We start from the raw sequence: 14,619 nt of genomic DNA, 5'->3' as shown, positions 1-14,619 counted from the left end.
TGATGCAAGTTTGCATAACTCTGGGGGGAAAAAAATGAAATTGAAGACTTCAGAGAATTCTGAAGGCAGGTGTGACTTTCCCCAAACAGAAGGTTCTCCCTCTAACGTTGCAAGAGAAGACAGTGAGTTTTCTCTTTAGAAGTTAAACCAGAGAGGGTTTGTACTCAGCAGGTACAGGGATGAGGTGCTACATTGAACACGGGGATGATATGAACTGGTGTCTGTGATGGTTAATATGGTCCACTTGGAGAAATTTGATGTCCAGTTGTTCAGCCAAACACTGGTCTAGATGTTTCTATGAAGGTGTTTTAGAGATTTTCCCAGAACATAAGAACATTAATCTACAGAAAAAAGGCCTCAATGAATTCCCCCAAAAATTATTTAACAAAAAGCATCTCATCATGAAATTTTCTGAAATGAAGGATATAGAAATAGTAAAACTTCTGTTAAAAAAAAAGAAAAATAAGAAAGAAGCAAGAATCAGGTTGGTACTGCTAGAAGATAATGGTGAAATGGATTTCTTGAGTGAAAATGATTCTATATAACGGTAAATTTTCAAATAGCTCCGAGTATAGAATACAGATAATTTCAGATGTTCAAAATTCTTTTAAAAAATAAATAAACAAACCACTTTTCTCCCTGTACTCTTACTCAGGAGCTACTGAAGCATTTATTCTACCAAATACACAAATAAACCAAGAAAAAAAAAAGAAAACATCGGCTTCAGGATGCCAGGTGTCCAATACAGGAGACATGTGAAGGAAATCTTCAGTAAGCTGCAAAACTACTAGGGTAGAGCTGTGCAACAGAACTACAGGTAGATAGGCTGAACTCAAAACAATAGGTCAGGAGTTCAGATCCTCCCATGGAATGACATATTCAGTGGGGAAAAAATACACAAACACATATACACACACCTACATCTTCTATTGCTTCTGCTTCTCTGGAGAACCCTATATCATACAGATGCTCTTGTTAAAACTCCTGATTATTTCTCATTGCAAATAACAAACCACTTACTGAGTGCATGCAATATACAATATATTAATATTATGGCTTCCCTGGTGGCTCAGATGGTAAAGAATTCGCCTGCAGTGCAGAAGACCTGGGTTTGATCCCTGGGTTGGGAACGTCCCCTGGTGGAGGGCATGGCAACCCACTCCAGTATTCTTGGCTGGTGGGCTACAGTCCATGGGGTCACAAAGAGTCAGACACGACTGAGTGACTAGGCACACACCGCATGATATTATGGCTATGTAAGTTGAAAAATATAACCTTTACTCTCAAGATGTTGAACTCGAACAAGGGAAATAAGGCAACTGTACAAGTAAATAAACTACAAGTTTACTTTAAATATGATAATGATTTTCATTAATAGTGATGATCCTCATTCTGTATCCTCCTTAAAAGGGAGGGCAGTTTGCCATATACCTTTGCAGAAGAGTTTTGTGACATCTCTACTTAGGCAAATAGTTTAAGAAACTATTCTCCTAAAAAACAACACTATACCAGATAAATCCCCCAAAGACAGTGGTCAGGAGACCATGAGGATTGAGCATGATTTTCCAATACTGCAATTTAATTTTTATCAACATTTACATACAGTTTTTTAAATCAAATAGAATTTAAAGACTCACAATGTAAAGTGGCATCTTGCTTCTCCATCCTTCTCCCAGAAATTTCCCTGCCTCCAGTAACCACCTTCAACTCCTATAGCTGTTTCTTCTGACTTTCATTTCTCTGTTTCTGAGTAACATACATATACTGTTACATCTCAACTTCTAACATTTATACTACTGTCTTTCCACTTTAGAAAACGAATATTTAGCTCTTTATACCGCCTCCTCAATAATCCCATTAGTTGCTTAAATCAGTATTCACAGATTATTTTATTATGACTGTATAAATCTATTTCACAGTTATACCCTATAATATGATTGATTATATTTCTTTTCTTGAAAAATCTGCCTCTGCTTAATTTTCTAGGAATCTCTTAGACACGTCTAGGCACTAAAACTCTCCAACAGAACTTTATCCAAGGAATCTATCAGTTTCTTTTTTTCTACTGAATGTATTAGTCCACAGGAGGATCTGAAGCCCTGACCCTCCTGTTGTGATTTGAGTCCATTGATCTCTAGTTCTATTGCATAGCTATATTCTAGGTCAGAATGAAACACTAAATAAACTTTAACAATGGATAACAACTCAAAAGCATATTACATTTGCTCTATTAACTTTTGCTGGCTTACTTACAAAGAGGGATATATAAATCATGGTTATTTGTGCAGAAATGGATTACATTATTTCCAGAACTGAAGTATTAACAAATAGTAAAAAAAAAAAAAAAAAAACTTAGAATATGAAAAAAAGATTGCACATTTGGAAGGATAAATCTGAAGCTGAAAGTCATAATATGCTGTAGCTGTCAGGTAGGTTATCTGCTCAACTCTCAATTATCTTTCTGTTTCCTGGGATACTTACCACCTTGCTCCTACCTGAAGCAGTGATTCCTAGAAGCTTATTTTAGGTGATCCTGACATTGGTCACAGTGAACTGCCACAGACATGGCCACCCTAACAAAACTGAGTCAATTAGAATCTCTCTCCTGAAATTGTAACCAAGAAGCAGCTAATGTCTCTCTGTATAGCTGGAACTAGAACTGTAAGCAAACCTGGGGGACAGCAGTGACCACACAATGCCACAGAGAGGGTAAGAGAATCAAAAGGTGCCCGTCTGCAGAAAGAGACAGAGGGAGGGAATAAAGGAAGGAATGAATCAATCTATATCAATGGGCGTTTTCTAGTCTTTAAGTCCTGACTGCATTTGCTCCATATAAGGTTTCATGGAACATTCAGTGATAATAAAGCCTCCAATTATGTTGAGCCAGTTTGAATTTTTTTCTGGTATTTTATCTTAAAGGAAATTAACTATTCATCAATTCTTTTCTGTCTCTTTGGGTTTACTTGTCACACTGACCAATGTCAAGGGAGAGGTTTTGTCCAATTCTCCTGAGCTGAATTCCTTGTTATGCAAAATAAGACTTTAGTCTTGTCCTCTCTGGCAGGCAAATCACCCTTTTAAATTTGTATCACCCTCATTTTCACAGGTTCAGATAACTCAGTTGATTTTGCTAGACAGGACAATGATCAGTACAGCTGTTAAACAACTGATAAATGTTTATATTTATCATAACATCAGGATGAATGTACTATAAAGAAAGTATATTGCTTTAATTAAATCATTAAATCATATAAAGTCAAGGAGAAAGCCATGGAAAGGTCCATTTTTCTTCCAGTTGGGAAATCTGGAAAGACGGATACAGTAGGACTAAATAGTAGCCTATTTTATTAATTTAATGGCTTTTAAAAATAATTCTACAGAGTATTGAGTAGAGTTCCCTGTGCTATAAAACAGGTCCTCGTTAGGTATCTATTTTATATACAGGAGTGTGCATATGCCAATCCTGATCTCCCAATTTATCCTCCCCCGTACTCACTGGGTAACCACAGGTTTGTTTTCTACATCTGTGGGAAAAGAATCTAAAAAAGAATGGATGTATACATATAACTAACTGATTCACTTTGCAGTATAGCAGAAACTAACACCACACTGTAAATCAACTTTTTTTGTTGTTTAATCACTAAATCGTGTCGGACTCTTTCGCGACCTCATAGACTGGACCCTGCCAGGCTCCTTCTTCCATGGGATTTCCCTGGCAAGAATACTAGAGTGGGTTGCACTTCTTTCTCCAAACCCATGTCTCCTATATTGGCAGGCAGGTTCTTTACCACTGAGGCACCAGAAAAGCCCCCAAAAAATTTTTTTAAATAAAAATGTAAATGAAAGTGAAAGCGAAAGTCTGACTCTTTGTGACCTTGTGGACTATCCAGTCCATGGACTTCTCCAGGCCAGAATACTGGAGTGGGTAGCCATTCCCATCTCCAGGGCATCTTCCCAATCCAGGGATTGAACCCAGGTCTCCCACACTGCAGGCAGATTCTTTACCAGTGAGTCACCAGGGAAAATGTAAATAAAGCCTTAAATTTTTTTTTAAAGTAATTATAGATGTTTCTATATGATGCCAGAACATACAGCTCATTCAATAAAAACACTTAACATTTATTGAGAAAGTTCATCATCTGAATATCTAGCATTGTGCAGATAATCAACTCAAGTTTCCTTTGTCTGGAATATAAAATATATTCTTACTTTTCTTAGCTTTTATTTAGTTGCTAAAAGGGGATTTAATTCAAGTTGAGAAATGAAATAAAAGTCTCAATTATTAAGTGTCTGAATGTGGCATTTATCTAAATGGTCACCCCAATATAGAAACACAGATACGCCACATAATCTTTAATAGACCAAATAGTTATATCTCTATTAGATAACAATATAAATGCAACAGTGGTATTGGAGATTATTTTTTTTCAAAGTCCTAACTGAGAAGCAAAGAGGAATCACCTGATGCAGAAGAAAAAGTAAGTCGTCTTGTACTGAAAATGTAGCACATTTCTCTTACCTGGTTGACACTGATTACACCTTCTTCCTTGACGATTAGGCAAACATGGGCACTGGCCACTGAGTGGGTCACAAATGGTCCCAGGTAATGTCCCCAGGGGGTCACACTCACACATCTGGCAGCCTTGAAAACTGCCAACGGTCAGATGGTACCTGTGAGGCTCACACTGATTACAGTGAAGACCTGTTACTCCTAATTTGCAGGGACACTGTCCTGTCGATTTGTCACAGAGCAGAGAGCCATTTACAGTCCCGGTCCTATCGCAGTTACAAGGCAGACAGAGGAAAGAGTGGTTTTGCGGCTGGTAGAAGTACCCCTCCACACACTCACTGCAGCGTCTGCCCCCAACATTGGACTTGCAGACGCACTGTCCCGTCCAAGCATCACAGACCGTCCCAGAGCGGGACCCCGCCACGTCACAGTCACAGGCCTTACAACCGGCGGCGTCCAGTCCGTAGAAGTGTTCCCTGCAGGTGTCACACTGCAGTCCTCTGGCTTCCTTTTTGCACTCACACTGCCCAGAAAGAGGATTGCAGAGTCTGTTCACTGAGCCGTGGGGGTTACACTGGCAGGGCTCACAGCCATCGTCATTAAAACTTTGGAGAAATTTGAACCCAAAATTGCAGTGATCACATCTGAGCCCTAAAAAGAAAAATATGTTTAAAAAGGTAGAGACCTGAAAACAACTCCATTCAAGTTTTCAAGATAGCCAAAGTGCAGACAATACTGCTACAGGCATTTAATACAGACACAAGAAAACATCGAGTGTTTTTTTCACAAGTAATGCCAAAGAGGGCTGATAGTATAGTCAAAATATGATGGCAATACTTAATTTGGTACCCACGTACCACATTAATCTTGCAATGTGCTTTATAAGATTTTATTTATTTATTACTTAATACAAAGAAAATTTCTTAATGCAAATGTTGCTTCTGTTATACATACTGGAACTCTTTTCCTATAACAAACATCAAAACTATTATTTTGAAAATATTTAACTATATTAAATTATCATTCTTATTTTATATTAACAAAGTATGTTCATTTAAAAGTCGAGAGTGAAATACATTTTCAAAGCCATACGGAAGAATTATGCACTACTGCATAAGTTATTTTCCTAGAAATCAGAATCCATTCAAAATGTTTAATAAATGTTAACCTGATAAGTATTTTGTTGAAACAGTACACTTACTTCTGAATATCACACATTTAAATAATTAATATAAATAAAAGTTATCCAGAGCAATTTTATTTCAATGCTTTTATACACTCCTGTATTTTATCATTTTCAATTAGTATAAATTATGCTCTCCTTGGCTCATAAAGCAATCACATTACTTGTCATACAGTGTGATTAAGAACTTACCTCTTTAAACACTAAGTAAATTCTGCTGTTTGTATTACTTCTACTTAAAGGAGTACATATATATATACATTTCACAAACAGAGAAAATGTTTTATCACCTATACTTAAATCCGACATCTTTGTTGAGTTTCAAAAAAGAATACTACAAGGCAAAGGAATAAAAAATATTCTTGAGTAGTAAATGTTGAGATGCAAAATGCTTTCTTTAGCTAGTTTTCATGTATGCATGAATTTAAATAACTGACTATGTGAGGCTGAATCAACTGAAACATTTCAAGCTATAACAACATGAAACAATTAGTCTTAAAATAACAGTAAAAACACAGTCAGGAGCCCATATGCAGAAAAACATTTCCTAAACCAGAAGGAAATGCATAATATATAAGTATATATATGGATAAAAATTCAAGAACTCCAATGGAAGGCAAATTCTTTAACAGTGATGAATGACTCACCTAAGGCATATCATTTAATTTCAATAAGGAAAATAAAAAAGGACCACTATTGCTGCAAATTTTAAAAATAACTGTATTGTTAACAAGAATTATGACTCATTTTGAACTATTAAAATTGGTCTACATGGATTCATATCATATCAGTTTTAAAAATATGCGCAGTGCTTATTTGAATATGCCATACATATTCCTGACAGGTAATCTATTCCTAACGATACTCAGGAAGGCCTACAGGGCATCACATTCAGTGTTAACAAGTACAGGCGAGTTAGCACACTTGGCATTTAATTCACATTCTTCTCCCTTTTTATTCTAGATGAATGACCTACTTTAATAAAATTATTGGTGCTAATGTATTTTACTGGTGATAGAATCATTAGTAAGATTTAACAGTTTTGTGAAATCTAACAGTTTGCTTTCTGAAGCACATACAACATACACTTGTATTTTCTGTTGTTTCCTTAATCATATGAACAAGGTAAAATTGAATACAGTTACTTGTAGTCCCATTAGGAAAAAAAAAACATATAGACATATCCAGTTTACATTTTTACTAAAAAAATAATGCATATGTAGAAGTAACTCTAGAGTTAATAATATCAAACTGATGGCATCATCTTCAAAATATGTATTTATATTTTCCTGCAGAAAACTACCAAGATCATCCAATAATACAGGTAAATGACAGCAAGTTTGTAACAAATTCCAAGTAAAGTGTGATTTTTTTTTCTTCCTTAAGCTCTGGAAACTATCACAGGAAAGATTTTACTGATACAGTGATGTAACCATTTGATTGTCCCTAAAGGTCTCTCCTTAAATTTTGTTTTCACGTCTTAAATTTAACTACATCTTATATCAAAGAACACAGGATTCTATGTAGATTGAACATGAAAAACTTCATTCACTGTCACAGATAGCACTTATACAGAAGCATGCTTCTATTTATAAGTTACTCTTTTTTTCCTGAAAAGTTAGTTTTTGTATGCTTGATATGCATAACAACAAGTTATGATAAAGATTCTGATTTAATCTTTCTTTAAACCAGAGAAACCTTGTATAATATAAAGCAGGCCCATATTCTTTTGTATTAAATTAAAATGCTTGTCTAGCTGTATTGTACAAAATGACAAATGTATACTCACACATATAAAAGGTAAAGAATTTGCTTTAGTGTTATAGAAATGAAAATGCTACATAAATGATACGTTCACATGTTTTTATATATGCATGTTTGCAGGCATATGTGTGTTTGTGTGTCTGCCAGGCATGTTTTTATTATCATAAGGTTCAGGTCAGTGTAAGAAAAACCATGGAAGACTTGGTGTCTTGAATGACAATAGAAAGGTAAAGGTCTTTTTTAAACTTCCTATACAAACCAAGACATGTTCAGTTACAATATAAGACTTACTTTATCAGGAAACTTTCCTCTCATAATATTCTCATATATCAAAATTTCAAAGTGCATTATGTACATAGTGCATTTTGGGCACTTGATAAATTTTGTCCTTATGTGGCTGTGGTTCCCCTCAAAAATGTTGGATGTAATAAATTGCTATAATCAAATCTAATTTCTGAAAAATACCTGTGGGAGTAACAAACAAAAAAGCACGTCTTGTATAAAAAAATGATAAATAACACCAAAGGTAGCTGTTTATTATAATCAGCTTGGTGCTGAATTACAAAATTAAAATTATGTGGCCCTTTATAACTAACCCTAGCAATATACATGATCTGTGGAATTATGTTGACTTATTTTGCATTTCATAGGAACAGTTCAAAGAAATATAATAGAAAAAAATGGAAAGATTTATCACAAAGGACCCTGTAGCACAGAACATTTTTGAAAAAACTCCATTTATTTTAGTCTATTAAGAAAACGAGCATGGAAATGATTTGCTTAGAACTCATTAAGTGTAAAACATTTTGAAAAGTGCTAATTCTCTAAAAGAAACATCTATGAAGTAAGCAAATTATATTTTTCTATGACTTATTAGTATGGGACCATGTGAACTACTGCATCTACGGAATAAAGAAACTTCTAAAGGATTGATTAAACTAAGCTTCAAGCTGTAGTTTGAGAGAATTATTAATTTAGTCATTTTTAGACAGTTAATTTCATCCAAATTGTTTTTTTTTTTTCCCCCAGCCTGCCTTGAGCAAGGAAATTTGCTTTACTCTTCAGCAAAGAAATCAAATAGAGGATTTTATTCCAGATGGTAATAGAGATGTGACTGCAAACTTCTGCATTACATACCAATAACATTTGCTTTGCACTTGCACTGGCCTGAATTTGGGTGACAGGTAATATCTCCATCCACTGTCCCGGAGGTATTACAGTTGCACGGACTGCAGCCATCAGGATCCCACTCCTGGAGGTTGTAGAATCCGCTCTGGCACTGATTGCACTGTCTGCCAGACACATGTCTCCTACAATCACACTGGCCCCCGATCTGGAGAAGATACAACATTGTGTAGAATGATGAACGTATCTATTTTTAGATAATTTGCTCATTAGGTACAAGACAGGGAGGGCGGGGAGGAAAAAACTTTAAATGTGAAACAGACAAGAGGGTAATAAGGTATTTCTCCTCCTGACACAGAAACACCGGAGAGCTTCAGCAGGGTGAATATTTAGAAGTGAATGAAAATAAACCCGGGAAGTCAGTAGTAAATGACTAAAAGGGAAGTGGAATTAAGCCTTCAGCACCATATGAAGAAATCAAAATATAGTCATGGGGAGACCGAAAATAGAAATGGCCAGTAGTTAAGTTAGACTTTTACCCATACCTTTTTCATTCCTCTCCTTTACTCCTTGATCCAGACTTGTTCTGTGCATGCCGATGCTTCAACTAAGAATATTTCCATAATATCATCCCACCAAGGTTTTAACGATGTTTAAAATAAAGTTCATAACAGCATCCATTTTTATGCCTACTGATAATGATCCTAACAATATTTTTTTGGCACAACTCCATTCAGGAATATTTCAGCATATTTATCATTCATTTATATTATGATTTAACCATACCAAGTGAATTTAACTGATTTACACTGTGGTAAAAATATAAAAAAGTTACTTGTTTTAGAGCACTGTCAACTAAAAACATTATCTGATAAAAGAAATACTTTTCCTCTTTGAGCTATTGCTTGAGAATGAAAATACATAGAATGTAAAATAAAATGCTCATCTACTATCTACACAGGTAATGCTATGTTGGTTAAAGAAAGAGCTAAAACATTTCACAAGGGAATATACACATACAAAATGTGAAATAAGTATGAAGATTTCAATAACAACTTAGGACTTTCAGGAGAGATGTAAATACAGATATCAAGTCTCTTATGAAACCACTGGCATGTCTCCCGGTGACTCCATTCAACTCGGACTGAATCAGCTTGCCACCTTTGCACGCAAGGTTACCACATAAGGAAGTAAACTACCTGTGGAAAGACACAGTTTGATTTACCTTTAAAATCTTGGGATATCCAAAAATATCACATGAGATTAGGATTCAGTAACAAAGGTGTAGAGAAGGGGTTTTATACTAAATAATTTTAAAGGATCTATCACTGCCTAATTTTTCATCTAGGAAATAGGAACTCACTGGAATCATTATTTAAGGATAAGATAATTGACACAAACTATATAACACTCTGAAAAACAAAGGTTTATACATGTATTATATAAAGCTATAGAAAATAATGAAAAACAGTATCAAAGACATGTATAGGTCAGAAAGATATGCAAGGAAAGTAACTTGCCCCCTTCTGCCTGACTGTCTATCCCAACCCCACTTTTACCCAGCCCCATGGAATCCTGATTATTACTCAAAACAGGGCTTTGATTTGGTCTGCAAAATTATTGTTGTTGTTTAGTCACTCAGTCATGTCCCAGCTTTTGCAACCACATGGACTGCAGCACACCAGGCTACCCTGTCCTTCACCATCTCCCAGAGCTATTTCAAACCCATGTCCATCGAGTCAGTGATACTATCTAACCATCTCATCCTCTGTTGTCCCCCTCTTCTCCTGCCTTATATCTTTCCCAGCATCAGTGTCTTTTCCAACGAGTCAGCTTTTCGCATCAGGTGGCCAAAGCATTGGAGCTTTAGCTGCAGCACCAGTCCTTCCAATGAATATTCAGGGTTGATTTCCTTTAGGATTGACTAGTTTGATCTCCTTGCAGTCTAAGGGACTCTCAAGAGTCTTATCCAACACAACAATTCAAAAGCATCGATTCTTCAGCGCTCAGCTTTCTTTATGGTCCAACTCTCACATCCATACATGGCTACGGGGAAAACCATAGCTTTGACTATATGGATTTTGTCAGCAAAGTAATGTCTCTGCTTTTTAATACATTGTCTAGGTTTGTCACAAATTTTCTTCTAAGGAGCAAGTGTCTTTTAATCTCATGGCTATAGTCACCACCTGCAGTGATTTTGTAGCCCAAGAAAATAAAAGTGTTTCCATTGGTTCCCAATCTATTTGCCATGAAGTGATGGGAACAGATGCCATGATCTTCATTTATTGAAAGTTGAGGGTTAAGCGAGATTTTTCTCTCTCCTCTTTCACCTTCATCAAGAGGCTCTTTAGTTCTTCTTCACTTTCTGCCATAAGGGTGGTGTCATCTGCATATCTGAGGTTATTGATATCTCTCCTGGCAATCTTGATTCCAGCTTGTGCTTTATCCAGCCTGGCTTTTCCCATGATGTGCTCTGTACATAAGTTAAATAAGCAGGGTAACGATACACAGCCTTGACGTACTCCATTCCCAAATTGGAACCAGTTCATTTTCCATGTCCAGTTCTAACTGTTGCTTCTTGATCTGAATACAGGTTTCTCAGAAGGCAGGTAAGGTGGTCTGGGATTCTCATCTCTTGAAGAATTTTCCACAGTTTGTTGTGGTCCACATAGTCAAAGGCTTTAGTGCAGTCAATGAAGCAGGAGTGGATGTTTTTCTGGAATTCTCTTGCTTTTTCTATGACCCAATGGTTGTTGGAAATTTGACCTCTTGTTCCTCTACCTTTTCTAAATCCAGCTTGAACATCTGGAAGTTCTCACTTCACACACTGCTGAAGCCTAACTTGAAAGATTTTGATCATGACCTTTTTCGCATGTGAAATGAAAGCAATTGTTCAAGCAGTAGCTTGAACATTCTTTGGCATTGCTCTTCTTTAGGATTAGAATGAAAACTGACCTTTTCCAGTCCTGGAAAAGGTGTGACCACTGCTGAGTTTTCTAAATTTGGTGGCATATCAAGTGTAGCACTTTCACAGCATAATCTTTTAGGATTTGAATTACCTCAGCTGGAATTCCATCACCTCCTCTAGCTTTGTTCGTACTGATGCTTCCTAAGGCCCACTTGACTTCCTACTCCAGAATGTCTGGCTCTAGGTGAGTATCACACCACCGTGGTTATCTGGGTCATGAAGATCTTCTTTGTACAGTTCTTCTGTGTACTCTTGCCACCTCTTCTATATACCTTCTGCTTCTCGTAGGTCCATACTTTTTCTGTTCTTTATTGTGCCCATATTTGCATGAAATGCTCCTTTGGTATCTAATTTTCTTGAAGATATCTCTAGTCTTTCCCATTCTATTGTTTTCCTCTATCTCTTTGCATTTATCACTGAGGAAGGCTTTCTTACCTCCCCATGCTAATCTTTGGAACTCCGCATTCAGATGGGTATACCTTTCCTTTCCTCTACTTTCACTTCTCTTTTTTCTCAGCTATTTGTAAGGCCTCCTCAGACAACTATTTTACCTTTTTGCATTTCTTTTTCTTGGGGATGGTTTTGATCACTGCCCTCCTGTACAATGTCACAAATCTCTGCCCATAGTTCTTCAGGTACTCTGTCTATTACTCTGTCTGTCCCTTAAATCTATTTGTCATTTCTACTGTATAGAAATCAAATAAATGATTTGATTTAGGTCATATCTGAATTGCCTAGTGGTTTTCCCTACTTTCTTCAATGTATCTGACTTTTGCAATAAGGAGTTCATGATCTGAGCCACAGTCAGCTTCCGGTCTTGTTTTTGCTAACTATATAGAGCTTCTCCATTTTCAGCTGCAAATAATATAATCAATGTGATTTCAGTATGGACCATTTGGTGATGTCTGTGTGTACAGTTGTATCTTGTGTTGTTGGAAGAGGCCACAAAAATAAGCAGCATTACTGGCAGGTATGAGTTACTTATAGGGCCGTCCACGTGGCATAGTGGTAAAGAATCTGCTTTCCAATGCACGAGGCACAGGTTCGATCCCTGGGTTGGGAGGATCCCCTGAGAAGTAAGTGGCAACCCACTGCAGGATTCTTGCCTAGGAAATCTTATGGACAGAGGAGCCTGGTGTGCTACAGTCCATGAGGTCCCAAAAGGGTCAGATATGACCTGGTAACTAAACAACTTCATGCTTATGCTCAGTCGTGTCCAATTCTTTGTATTCCTATGGACTGTAGCCCACCAGGCTTCTCTGTCCGTGGGGTTTTCCAGGCAAGAATACTGAGTGGGCTGCCAGTTCCTCCTCCAGGAGACCTTCCTGACTGAGGAATCAAACCTGTGTCTCCTGATCTCCTGTGTCTCCTTCACTACAGGTGGATTCTTTACTGCTGAAAAATTGGGAAGCCCCAGCGACTAAACAACAACAGATGAATTACACATAGCCATGAAAATCTAACAGAACTTTGGTTGTATCCTTATAACACTTCAAGTTCATTACCATTTAATAAATTCCTTATTTTCTGGTTCTGGTTTCATATATATTAGTCTTGTTCTCCAGATTGCAAGCACCTTCAGAAATTGGATATACCTTGTATTTCTGTTAAAGAATAACCTTGTGTATTCCCCATGGGTAAAGAGTAGTCTTTACAAAAATCTAGAGCAAGAATGAGTGAAAAGGGTAAAGATAAATAAAAGTGTATTCTGTGCTAAAACTTTCTCTCTTTGTATCTTGCTATATTATTATTTAAATGCAAGACATGTATCATCTGGAGCTTCCTTACCTCTTAAAATTTAGGTAAGACTGCCTGGAACCCTTATTCCATTTCTGTTGAAGGACAAATATGCTTCTTGCATTTTAAAAAATTCTATGGATACTGATATTCTTATGGTTACCCTGCCCCTAAATTTCTGCTTCTTCCATTTTGGAATCTTCTTGCCACCTTAAAGTTCTGCCCTATATCTTTCTAGACATGAAACCTGACTAATGCATCAATCTCAGAATAGGAACTCTTATTCCAAAAGAGTAATATGTCTTAGTAAAGATTTGGAGTGAAAGAAGAGTGAGAACTCTACTTTTCCATTTGTAGTATCTAGTTTTCCTACAACCAGACATCTTCAAAAGGTTCTGTAACTCAGTCAGTTACCACTTCCGTGTCTTATCTCTCCATACTCCTCACCCTCCCCTATTGCACATCTACTTTTCCTCTTTACACCTAACTCTCAGTCATTTTTCACATACATCATTTAAAAAAATGTTCAGTATTGCCTTGAAACATTTCAGTCTTATGAAGGTATTTTTTCAGTAAACATCAGATATCTCCATATGAGAAACCTGGCTGTAAATAAGATAACACAACTTTACTCTCATTTCATTAACACAGGTAGTCTATAACTTTATATAATCCATACCTTAAAAGTATGGTTTAAAAGTGGTTTAAAAGTAAGTCATAAAAGGCTTTATAGATTATAAAAGGAGTTCATTGTAATCAGTTTCTCAAAATTTACCTGAAAATACAAGTTTCCTTCCGTACTAGTCACTGTAGATTTCCTTCATTTCATGAGGGAATATAAATCTACCCACACTCTAATACCAATTCCTGGCCACCAAGAGAGAGAGAAGAGTGTGATCACTTCCTTTTAAAACTACACTTTCAAAAAGTCAGATACAACACTTTTCTGCTTCCATGCACTTTGATAGAATATTTTTAACATTTACCCTAAGTTGACTTATTAATTGGCCAGTAGTAAGCCAGCAAACAGGATGTAAGCAGAAGCTTGAAAAGCTTGGAGATTTTGAGTTGATTCTCTTGAGATGGGCTTGGAACCCTGAGGCCATTATGGAAACATGCTCAAGCTATCCTGTTGCATGATTTGAGAACCTGTGGAGGAGAACATCCTCTCCTGTCACCCCCAGTTAACATTCCGCTTGACAACCACTACCCACGTGAATGAGACCTTCCTGGATCATCTAACTACCAGCTGACAAGCTAGCTGAACACATCAACAAAAGAGCTCAGGCAAGATCAGTCAAGCCAATACAGACCACCGCTGAGCCAAACCAC

General features: G+C 36.7%; 1 protein-coding gene across 1 annotated transcript in view; it reads right to left on the bottom strand.

The window, feature by feature from the left end:
* USH2A (usherin) overlaps positions 1-14,619 on the bottom strand; it is an 893,901-nt gene that overhangs the window by 713,700 nt on the left and 165,582 nt on the right. The window contains exons 12-13 of the mRNA XM_043484771.1: positions 8,595-8,790; positions 4,520-5,161 (exon numbers count right to left, since the gene is read on the bottom strand). Of these exons, the coding sequence (XP_043340706.1) occupies positions 4,520-5,161; positions 8,595-8,790 (838 nt within the window). The remainder of the gene's footprint in view (positions 1-4,519; positions 5,162-8,594; positions 8,791-14,619) is intronic.

The sequence above is a fragment of the Cervus canadensis genome, chromosome 13 (assembly GCF_019320065.1).
Source record: "Cervus canadensis isolate Bull #8, Minnesota chromosome 13, ASM1932006v1, whole genome shotgun sequence".
In the NCBI taxonomy this organism is placed as follows: domain Eukaryota; kingdom Metazoa; phylum Chordata; class Mammalia; order Artiodactyla; family Cervidae; genus Cervus; species Cervus canadensis.
Note: the sequence above shows the minus strand (reverse complement) of the source record. Positions and strands in the feature narration are given on the sequence as shown.